Genomic DNA, 12,317 nt, shown 5'->3' with positions numbered 1-12,317 from the left:
AAAAACAATAAGTAAATAAAATGTTTTTCAGTCAAATACTTTTTTAAAAGTCGTAACTTAAAATTCAAAACTTAATAACAAGTATCAGTTCACTAACACTATCACTCTACTACTTGAGCCATACTTCCACTTCTGGCTTTTTGGTGGTTAATTTGAGATAAAGGGCAGGGAATGTGGCTTAATGGTAGAGTGCTTACCCAGCATTCTGAGGCCCTGGGTTCAATTCCTCAATATCACATAAACAAAAATAAACCAATTGTTTAGAGCTGTGGTTCAAAGTGGTAGAACACTAGTCGAGTAAAACAGCTCAGGGACAGTGCCCAGACTGAGTTCAAGGCTCCCTCCCCTCCCCACAGATACACACACACACACACACACACACACACACACACACTCACTCTTTAGTGGAGTCTCATGGACTCATGGGCTGGCTTCAAGTTGTGATCATCAGATCTTAACCTCGTCAGTGGTTGAGAGCCACCAGTGCCTGGCTGCTCAATTCACCACCCTTAAAATGCTAAAGGGAACAACTAGGTGCTAGTGCACACCTTTAATCCCAACCCTTGATATATTGAAGCACCAGGACCAAAAGTTCTAGACTTGGCTACATAGAAGCCCTGTCTCAAAACAAATAGCAACAAAGAACACAAAACCCCAAAAAACAGCGAAAAAAGAGCTATTTTTCCATGAATACTCAATCTTTTTTCTCCTTTTTTTTTTTATTGTGAAAGTACTGTACAGAGGGGTTACAATTGCAGGGCAAGATAATGAGTACATCTCTCATCAAGCATTGTTGCTTCCTCCTTTGTTTCCCCTTCCCATCTCCCACCCTCCCAATCCCGCACTTCACCCCCACCCCCCCGGCCAAAGTTGTAAAGTTCGTTTTTCCACATAAGGATGTGTACATCTCATTGTTGCAATGGGCCCACCTGTATCCCTATTTAAACGATTTTGGTTTTTTTCCCTTCCCCTCCACAAATTATACCAAAATCAAATACAGTGAAAGCAGGGGTTATGCTGTGGGGGAGGGACATATAAACATAGGGACAAAGAAACATAGAAATCATCTTATAAATATGTTAGAAACAATCGCATGAAAGAAAAAAAACACTTGAATCTTTATCTTGGGGTTATTTTCACCTAACATCAACTTATCTGACCTTTTCTGCTTGTCTCAGACATATCCTAGTTATTGCAAATAATGGAAACCATGAGACCTATGTTTCTTTGGGCCTGGCTTCCAAGTCTTTCCATTTACTAACAAATGGGGCAATGCCATTCTTTCTGATAGAGGCACAGAATTACATTGTCTTCTTTCTTTTTTTTTTTTGTCGGTCGTGGGGCTTGAACTCTGGGCCTGAGTGCTGTCCTTCAGCTCTTCAGCTCAAGGTGAGTGCTCTACCACTTGAGCTACAGCGCCACTTCCGGTTTTCTGGTGGTTTATTGGAGATAGGAGTCTCACGGTCTCTCCTGCCCGGGCTGGCTTTGAACCGCGATCCTCAGATCTCAGACTCCTGAGAAACTAGGATTACAGGTGTGAGCCACCAGCGCCCGGCTTGTCTTCTTTCTTTTTAAATAAGTTTATCATGTACATTCTCCACAAGTGACTAAAAATTATGTTCATAACTAAATTGTAAGAAAAATAATAAATAGTAACTTAAAAAAAAGAGACATACCACAGCCTTTTTGGTTTTCTGTCTGATTGGTTTTAACCTGTGAGCAATCAAAGGAGCTGTAATGCTTCGTAATGTACGTTTCTGACAACCCAAAGTTGACTCCATACCCCTGGTCTTGCTTTGTTCAGGAGTATCTAAGCCACAAAAAGGTTCTTGTTGAATTATCTCAGGTTTACTGTGAAGTGCAGTCATATACTTTATAGTGTTCAGCTGTTTTACAGAATGTGCATTTTCAGAAGTATCAGTCCAAGCATTTCTTGATGTGTCTTGCCAATCTGGATATCCCTGGAAATCTTGGTGTGGGCTAATGCTGTTGGGCTCAGCCGTTTCTCTTAAGTGAGCTATAATACGCAGTGAAAAAAAGTTTAGTAAATTACTGCAAAGTGACATAAACGTGCTTACCATATTAACTACTATACACATAATTATATACATGTAATACACACATATTTAAGATAAAATTTTCAATTTAGGTAAAAAATGTAACCAGAGTCACCTACTAAGTCAAAGCAATGTTTCAACAAACAAAAGCAGATTTGAGGAGCTGGGAAGGTGGCTCAGTGGTAGAGCGCTTGCCTTGCATGCCTGAGGCCCTGGGTTCAATTCCTCAGCACCATATAAGCAAAAAGAAAAAAGCCGGAAGTGGTGCTGTGGCTCAAGTGGTAGAGCGCTAGCCTTGAGCTGAAGAGCTGAGGGACAGCGCCCAGGCCCAGAGTTCAGGCCCCATAACTGGACCCCCCCCCCAAAAAAAAAGCAGATTTGAGAAGAGCCTCAGATGATCATTCTATATATGAAAAATATATACATTTTTTCCTTTTATACTCAGATGTCTAATCCATCTTTACATAGAAAAAAGTGTAAATAAAAGCAATGCTATATTAATAGCTCTATTATTAATATTTAATATTACATATGTGCCTGTAGCAATATTTTAAGAAGTTCTTACTGAACTTGATCAATTTATATTTTACATTTTACAGTCCATACTATTATTACTGCAAAGGTCTTTATACAACTGGATTACCTGAAAATTTTCAATTACTAAGCTCTAAAAGTCTACAGCAATTGTTTTCTTATAAGGCTTAAACAAAAGAATTTTGTATCAAGTAAAATACTTTAAAAGTGAAAGAGTACTGCTATACTGTTATAAAAAGGTTATTTCTTCATCTCAAAATTCACATTACCAGGGGGGAGGGGGGAGGCTGGGAAGGGATGTGAAGGGTAAACCAAAGGAGGAGGCTGCAATGCTTGGTAAGAAATGTACGCATTATCCTGCCCATGTAATTGTAACCCCTCTGTACAGTATGTTCACAAATAAAAAATAAAAAAAAAATTCACATTACCAAATGAAAATACTTATAAACAGAAGTGTATGATTATGTACATGACAAAAACAAACCTGACTTACCTCCAACAAATACACATGAAAAGAGTAATTCCATTTTAGGCATCTGAAAATCCTATCGATTTCTTTTGTAAAATGAGTAGACTTGAGGCGACTTAATTGTCCCCTTCAATTACAGCCTCATTATGGACTCTTTGTAAACATGGTAATACAACACTTAGTAAAAAAAACATCTCCTCCTCTCCATATGTTTGTTAATTTCCCCATCATTGTTTTGCAGTTCACCTTCTGTGAGTGTTATGTTCACTAAGGAGGACTATTAACACTCCATCCACAATGACTTGGTGACAGCTGCTTTATAGTTGTAGTTGCTTTTTAGTGAGAGGTTTCTAGACTACAATGTCCGTTTCACCTTCAAGTTATAATAAATCATGTTTAAAATATTGTGGGGACACTGCTTATGATAGAGAAGCTTTAAGAGCAAAAGGCTCAGAAGTAAAGCTGCTGAGCTAGGATGTATCTTAAAATTCTAACTTCTCTATGAAAAGGTTGTGTAACACCTGTAAACTGAGTTCTGTGCACCTCATCTGTAAAATTAGGATAATAATGCCATCTTCCTCATGTTTTTTATTTGAATTTAGTGAATTAATCATATATGTTGAGTACAAACAGTAGCTGACTTACAGTAAATGTTCTAAATATGCACTAATAGTTGCTGCACTATAGCATTTTTGAAATTTACTAGAAATGTTTTTTTTTTGGTAGGTCCTGGGACCTGAACTCTGGCTCTGGGCTCTGACCCTCAGTTCTTCAGCTCAAGGCTAGCGCTCTACCACTTGAGCCACAGCACCACTTTTTCTGTTTATGTGGTGCTGAGGACTCGAACCTAGGGCCTCATCCATGCAAGGCAAGCACTCTACCACTGAGTCACCTTCCCAGCCCCCTGGAAATGTTTTTCATGAAAATACAAATATTCCAGGTCATTAATTTTCCATTAAAACTCCATTAAAAACTTACCATTTACTTGCAGATTCCCAAACCATTGTTGTACAATTTCCATCTGAGATTTCTGGTCTAATGGAAAGGGAGTTTTCCCTAAACAAAGATGATTAGAGCTAAAGGAGGGAAGAAAAGAAAAATCCCATTAAGTAATAAATCATCCATCAACTTTCTATTTTGGGGGGAAGGATGTTTTGCTAAGATAAAACAGAATTGCTATTCAGCCCTCATGCAACTTTATCAAGTAGATACACTAAGAGAAAGATGTGAATACCCAAAAACTTCAAAAATAACTGTAGAAAAGTAATAGAATTAAACTATCTCTAGAAAGACTCTTGTATTTTAAGTATAAAATCTGTCACAAGATTAGACAAAGAAAAATAACTATTAAAAAAAAATAAACGTTTTCAGGGCTGGGAAGGTGGCTCAGGGGTAGAGCGCTTGCCTTGCATGCAGGAGGCCCTGGGTTCAATTCCTCAGCACCATATAAGAAAAAAGAAAAAAGCCGGAAGTGGCGCTGTGGCTCAAGTGGTAGAGCGCTAGCCTTGAGCTGAAGAGCTGAGGGACAGTGCCCAGGCCCAGAGTTCAGGCCCCACTACCAGACCAAAAAATAAACAAAAAATGAACGTTTTCAAGGTAAAAGCAGTCAGTACCATGGTTTATCCTCTCCTAAGGCTCAGCTCTACTGGTCGGGTAGGGCTGAGGGATTTTTTTTCTCTGCAAAGGACCATTTGGGTATATTACAACAGCATTCCCAGGCCTAAACCATCTCTCTTGAAAAAGCCACTAGATTTACTGACTTTCAAATGTGGCAGTTGCTTTGCCAGGCCTTATTACAGTCCATGGGAGCAATGTTCCCTACCCTTCTAATCTGTGCAGTTCTTAGAGTACTTTAGGGATCAGATTTTAAATATATAGTGCGTCACAGAAACCTGCTCCACTTAAAAAAATTAAAATTTCTAAAAATTAAACCTTCTATAAGTTATTTACACATTTTTTTGCCTTGTTACAGGGAGGGATTGGTTGAGACAGTTGTATTACTATTATCCTAACTGACCTTGAATTCACTGGCCTCAAACTCAACACCTTCCTACTCTATGACCATATCCAGCTACATTCATTTTTTCAAAAACCTGAACTGCTGGAACCCATAGGCTCATGCCTACAATCCTAGCTATTTAGGAGCCAGAGATCTGGGAGGACTGTCATTTGAGACAAGCCTTCTCAAAAAGTTTGAGACCCCCTACCTCAAGAGAAAAAGCTAGACATGGTGTAGTGTACCTGTCACTCCAGCTTGTTATAGAAAGCCTAGTAAAAGCAAAGTCTGATCACCGAAATAACCACGGCAGCCACACAACTGGCTAATGACTGTAACCCTAGCCACTCAGGAAGCTGAGATCTAAGGACCTTGGTTCCAAGAACCCTGACAAGTCAGTCCAGGAGACGTTTATCTACAATTGCCTAGCCAAAAGCAAGGAAGTGGAGGTGTGGCCCCAGTGGTAGAGTGCCAGTCTTAAGTAAAAAAGCTAAGGAAGAGATCAAGCGCCAATACTGACACATTCAGACACATAAAATAAGAGCAGAGTTGAACTCTGGTGACCAATACCTGTTACCCTAGGTATATGGGAGGCTGAGACTCAGAAGTTTGAGGCCAGCTCAGATAGACACTTCTCTAAATCAGAGACAGGAGTGTGTCTCAAGTGACACCGCACTAGAATTGTGAGACTCTAAGCTCTAACCCCAATACTACAAAGAGAAAAAGCTGGAGGCATGACTCAAGCAGTAGAGTACCTTCTTAACACAGTTCAAACACCAGTACCACAAAAATAAATAGGCTCCTTAACCATAATTCAAAAATTATGTTCTGCCTCTCATAAAAATCAATATTCATTGCCCTGGGACATCCCATAATTTAGATGTGGCTTCATATTCATGCTAGTACAACGTTTACAGAAAATAAAATGCTTTTGGTATAGTTCTTACACTGCTTGGTTGTTATCAGGTCTTTCCAAAGATCCAGAACTACTGGATGTTTTTTCTTTAAAGAAGTGAAAAACATTGACATCACTGCTTGTGGTTGAATATCTCTGCTCATTTTCATCAATTCCTGATCTTTTGGACTTTGAAAGCACTTCTGCTGAGTGACATCTTTCCATCATGTATGTTTTTGCATGAGATTGACTAGAAGTGCTGGATCGATCAGAGGAATGGGCTCGACGAAGGTATCGAGAATGTGGCCTTTCTTCTGCATCATGGGTTACTCTTCTCCTTCCATTATTACTCATTTCTTGTTCATCATCTCCCCACTGGGTACAATAGCTGCTCCCATCACCTGAAGAAAAGTCACTTGAATTTTTACCTTTTGGAAATATAGCCATTTTATTTGGGAGTGGGTGACCAATCAAAAGTCTTCTTCTGTCAAATAAACTACCACTTACACTGGTACCAGAAGACGCTGTAATTGCAGTAGAAATTGTGGCATGTCCACTATCAATTGAGTCTTCTACAGTTCCTAAATCTTTACTTTTTGCTGAAGAACTTTGAGACATAAAAGGATGGTCCAATATTGAAGACAGACTTAAACGATCTGCAGGATTTCTACGAAGTAATTGGTGAATAAGGTCCTTGGCCTCTTTTGACAAAAAAGTTGGCATTTCATAATCTGCCATTACCACTTTATTTAATGTGTTCTTGACGGTGTCAGTGTCAAAAGGTGGTCTCCCAATAAGCAATGTGTAAAACATACAACCCAAGGACCATACATCAGACTCAAGTCCATGTGCGCTTCGAGTTGCAATTTCTGGGGAAATGTAATTAGGAGTTCCACAAAGTGTATAGTGCTTTTCATGTGGCATTTTCAACTGGGTTGCCAGTCCAAAATCAGCAATCTTGATATTCATATTGCGAGTAAGTAAGAGATTAGAAAGTGTGAGGTCCCGGTGTAATATACCATGGGAATGAAGATATAACATTCCTGTGATGATCTGATACATGAAGTGTCGAGCTATGAGGATGAAGAAAGGAGAACTTACAATCTGGAAAATCTGAGAGATTCAGCATTCAGAATACATTATGAAGCCTAGCTACAAAAGCCAAAGAATTTTATTAAAATACTAGTTTACAGAGTTTGCTTGGATATATGAAAATACAACAATGAAACTTGTTAAAACTCTTGGAAAGTGGCAGTGGGATAGTAGAGAATGACAGAGGACCAGGTATGGCTGATCAAAATACACCGTATGCACATGTGGAACCTCCTTGTAAAACTAATGTATGCTGAAAAAGAAAAGTATATTATTAAGTACAGATAAATAGTAGCTTACACATAGATTTATCAACCAAAATACCACTCTGCTGATATCACAATACTGGATTCCCTTTAAAAGAAAACTAGGCACTGCTTTTAATCTTTGCCATTTGCAACTGATAAGCTTTCTACTTACAAAGGAAGCTAAATTATAAAGGTAACTAAAGAGAATTCCAAAATAACTGAAGAGTAATTATTATTACTTTTTTTGTCTATCCTAGGGCTTGAATTCAGGTCTTAGGCAATCTCCCTGTGCTTTTATGCTCAAAGATAGCATGCTGACACTTGAGCCACAGCTTCACTTTGCCATTTTGATGGCTAACTGGAGACAAGAATATGACAGATATTCCTGCCTAAGGCAGGCTTTGACCCGTAAACCTCAGAGCTCAGCCTCCTGAGTAGCTAGGATTATAGGCATGAGCACCGGCGCCCAGCAAAAAGTAATAATTTGTAATTGCACAATTAAGTACATACAACTTATAAAAAAAGAAAGTTCCTTTGATGGCTCCAAAACTCTCCCAAAAATTCATTGACAATCTTATGTACATCTTTAAATTTTTTCTTTTGCATATTTACATACATTTAAATCTACACATTGCAATGAATACTTTTAAAAATATAAAACTTAAGCCAGGTACCAGTGGCTCACTCTTGTAATCCTAGCTACTCAGGAGGCTGAGATCTGAGGATCGCAGTTCAAAGCCAGCCCAGGCAGGAAAGTCCTTGAGACTTTTATCTCCAATAAACCATTAGAAAACTGGAAGTGGCGCTGTGGCTCAAGCGGTAGAGCGCTCACCTTGTGCTGTAGAGTGCAGGGACAGCGCCCAAGCCCAGAGTTCAAGACCCATGACCAACAACAACAACAAAAAATATATATATATAAAACTGAGGGCTGGGAATGTGGCTCAGTGTTAGAGTGCTTGCCTAGAATGCATGAAGCCCTAGGTTCAATTCCTCAGTACCACATAAGCAGAAAAGGCCAGAAGTGGTGCTGTGGCTCAAGTGGGAGAGTGCTAGCCTTAAACAAAAGAAGCTTAGGGACAGTGTTCAGGCCCTGAGTTCAAGACTCAGGACTGACAAGTGTGTGTGTGTGTGTGTGTGTGTGTGTGTGTAAAACAACAAAAAAAATTTTAAAAAGCTTATTTTATATATACAGCTTATTTTCCCAATTTTACAACAGTTCTCACAGATAATTTTGTAGTGATACAGGTCTTCCTTTTGCTTACTTGCTGTTGAGGAACCTTTAGGTCCATTTGTGGTATTCCAAGTTCACGAAGACAGTGATAAACCTTCTAGATACTTGTTCTCTGATGTGTATGTAAGAGGCTTTCTCATAGTCATTCGTTCTTAAGGGTATTCAAGATATACAATCAAGCTGTATGCTGGTGGCTTATTTCTTTTTTCTCTCTTGAACTCTGGGCCTGGGCACTGTCCCTCAGCAATTCAGCTCAAGGCAAGTGCTCTACCACTTGAGCCACAGCGCCCCTTCTGGTTTTCTGAGTGGCTTATTGGAGATAAGAGTCTCAGGGACTTTCCTCCCTGGGCTGGCTTTGAACTGTGATCCTCAGATCTCAGCCTCCTGAGTAGCTAGGATTACAGGCATGAGCCACCAGCACCTGGCTGGTGGTGTATTTCTATAATACTCGCTAATCAGGAGGCTAATATTCAGGGAATCATGGTTTGAAGCCAGTCAGAGTAAAGCAAAAGTACATAGCACCCATCTCCAAGTCAACCAGCAAAAAACTATTTAAACATTCAAATGGTACAACACCAAGCAAACAAGCCTCTCAAGCACAAGGCCCACCCCAAGTTCAAATCCGAGTCCCCTTTAAAAAACAAAGTACAGATTCAGTGGGTTGGAGAATGATTCTGTTTTTTCTTTTTGGTGCCGGTACTGAACTCAGGGCCTCTGACTCACTTGCCTTTTTTTGCTGTTGTTTTACCCTATATGTCTCAACATTTTTATTTTGTGCTGGAACTCAGGACCTCTCAACTTGTGCTTTTTCACTCAAGGCTGGCATCCTACCATTTAAGCCAAATCTCCAGTTCCGATTTTTTGCTAGTCAATGGGAGATAAGATTCTCATAAACTTTTCTGCCCAGATTGGCTTACCCTGATCCTCAGATCTTAGCCTCCGGAGTAGCAAGGATTACAGATATAAGCCATGGTGTCTGGCTTTTATTTCCTGTACATTTCCAAGTTATTCTTCAGAAGGCTGTATTTCTGTAAGCATGCTAGTTAACCCCATAGTTTCAATTCAGCATAGCACCGCAGGCTCACATCTATAATCCTAGTTACTCAGGAAGCTGGGACATGGAGGATCCAAGTTCAAAGCCAACCTTGGCAGAAAAGTCTGGAAATTCCATCTCTAATTAACCAGCAAAATGCCAAACTGAAGGTGTCTTGCTAAGTGATAGCAAGACAGCCATGACCAAGCACCAGGTAACTCGAAGCACTGAGTTCAAGCCCTGATACTAGCACATACAAGAAAGTACAGAAAATTACTGATATACATCTTTCCAGTTTATCATCTGTAATCAGTGTTAACAGAGCAATATAACTTGATAAAAAATTAGTTTGATAATTATAGACCTTGACTCTAATTTTAACTATAAAAAAGTTATGAGAAAAAAAATTATGGGAGCCAACGTCAGTGGCTCATACTTATTTTGCTAGCTATTTAGGAGACTGAGAACTGAGAATCACAGTTCAAAGCCAGACTGGGCAGAAAAATCCATGAGACTCATACCCAGTTAACCACCAAAAAGCTGGAAGTGGAGTTGTGGCTCAAAAGAAGAGCGCTTACCTTGAGCAAAAAGGATCAGGGACAATACTCAGGACCCTGAGTTCAAACCCAGAACCAGCACTCAAAAGAAAAAAAAAAAAAAAAGAGAGAAATGGGAAAGAGAGGAAGTTCATCTTCTATTTCACAGTAAGGAATTATTAGATGTGACGATGTGCTCATGTTTTCAGTTTGTGTTTTGAAAAAATATACTCGTATGTCTAAAAATACAAATTTACTTCAAAATACTTAGTAAATCAGAGTAAGATGAGTATAACTGGAAGTTGAGTGATAAGCTGAGGGCATTCAGGAAAGAATTCTATACATTTTCAGTAATAAATTATTGTAATGGTTATACTTGGCCTACACTACAGTCATTAATGACATTCAAAAAAGCTTTGCAGACTAGAAAGAATATATAGTAAATGACTACCAAAGGTTAAGTTGTTTTAATTTACAATGTGTTTGGGGGGGGGGACAAATTTCTTGCTTCAGTAACCAGTGGTTTATAAAACCTATCAGCTTTTGGGGGACACAAAAGGGAACCTCCTTTTCTAGCCTATAGCAATGACTGAATACTTTTACTAAATACTGTAAAACAGCACACTTCAAAACCATATTCTGAAAGGCAAAATGTCTATCTTACCAAAAACAAGGAGGGAAGGAGAGGGAAAGAAGAGACAAAGAAGCCTACCTTCATTTTCTGAGAAAGGTTTCCGTCTGTTCTTTAGGTACCTGTTCATTTCTCCATTATGACACATTTCTAATACCAGGTACACATAATTGTTGTCTTCAAAATAGTTATACAGCTGAAATGTAAAAGGTTATAATAAATTATGCAAAAATATAGTCTTAGGCCTGGTGGTAGTAGTACATACCTGTAATTCTAGCATTCAGAAGGCTGAGGTCAATAGAACTTTAAGTTTGAGGTCAGTTTGAGCTACACATCCAGACTATCTCAAAAATCTAAGGAAGTAAAAAATGATTCATTATCCTTACCTACTTTTATAGAACTTGTAAACTCACCTCCAAGATAGAAGGATGTTTCAACTGACAATGTATTTTCACCTCATTTTGGACTCGCTGTACCATACCAGCTTTGTACATGGCTTTCTTATCTATCTAAAAATAGCAGAGAAGTTTAAATGTTGATGATAAAACTTACAAACAGAAAGTTGTTAAAAGTCAACATTGATCTGGGTGCCGGTCTTACACCTGCAATCCTACTCAGGAGGCTGAGATCTAAGGATAACAGTTGAAAGCCAACTGGGCCAAGAAACTCCTTGAGACTCTGATCTCCAATTAACCACCAGAAAACCACTCTTGGAGCTGTAGACTTAAGTGGTAGCCCCAGGCCTAGAGCTCAAGCCCCATGACCCAACAAACAAAAAAAGCCAACATTGAAAGTCTAAAAGTAATTCAAAACAGACTGGGGTCTTTTTATATATGCCCTACTGATTTTCTCCAGAGCAACAGGCAACCTGCAGAGCAGACAGTAAGTTTGTCTTTTGCATTCTAATACCCTCTTCTCAATATAAGTACTTTAATAACATACTTCTACTAACCTTAGGGGAAAAAATCCAAACTTAAATCTTTACACAAAAAGTCCTCTTTCCTTTTATAACGGGTTTTGATAGTTAATTTTTCTTTTGTTCTAAATTCCTAGAGATAGGACTTACCAACTCTGTTCATGCTAGGCAAGCACTCTACCTGTAAGTTCTACCACCAGGGAGACAACTCATGTTTATTTTATTTATTAGACTGGTTTCTAACACTCAAGACTAGTACTTTGGATTCCTAAAGTTACTGGGTTTTGACCCAACTCCAAGTATGCATAATTACAACCCCTACCAGCTCTACTGAAACAGTAATAAAGTTAAACCATTCAAGCAAGGTCAAGCTCTCCTCAAATATTCTCAAGCTCAATGACTGGACTTGGTCCTAGTCTTTTATGTACATATAGTCTTTACATCACAATGAAAGAACCGGCTGGTGGAGTGACATCCCCAACACAGGCCCTGTACTTACGCGCCAAGTACTGGAGAAGCACTCATCAGTACAGTCTTACCATTTTGATTGCAACTTCCAAACCAGTCTGGATGGACTCAGCTCTGTAGACACCAGCAAATGATCCTTTCCCCAGCAGATTTCCAACCTTAAAGTCCTTAAAAATTAAAGATCAGACACGTGTGATAACGCTGGGGAGAA

General features: G+C 39.1%; 1 protein-coding gene across 1 annotated transcript in view; it reads right to left on the bottom strand.

Moving 5' to 3' along the window:
• Plk4 (polo-like kinase 4) overlaps positions 1-12,317 on the bottom strand; it is a 36,412-nt gene that overhangs the window by 9,401 nt on the left and 14,694 nt on the right. Inside the window, exons 2-7 of the mRNA XM_013034874.1 lie at positions 12,178-12,273; positions 11,136-11,231; positions 10,804-10,918; positions 6,004-7,024; positions 4,039-4,136; positions 1,677-2,017 (exon numbers count right to left, since the gene is read on the bottom strand). Coding sequence (XP_012890328.1) covers positions 1,677-2,017; positions 4,039-4,136; positions 6,004-7,024; positions 10,804-10,918; positions 11,136-11,231; positions 12,178-12,273 — 1,767 coding nt within the window. The remainder of the gene's footprint in view (positions 1-1,676; positions 2,018-4,038; positions 4,137-6,003; positions 7,025-10,803; positions 10,919-11,135; positions 11,232-12,177; positions 12,274-12,317) is intronic.

The sequence above is a fragment of the Dipodomys ordii genome, unplaced genomic scaffold, assembly GCF_000151885.1.
Source record: "Dipodomys ordii isolate 6190 unplaced genomic scaffold, Dord_2.0 Scaffold198, whole genome shotgun sequence".
Classification (NCBI taxonomy): Eukaryota; Metazoa; Chordata; class Mammalia; order Rodentia; family Heteromyidae; genus Dipodomys; species Dipodomys ordii.
This window is presented reverse-complemented; position numbering and strand designations above follow the sequence as displayed.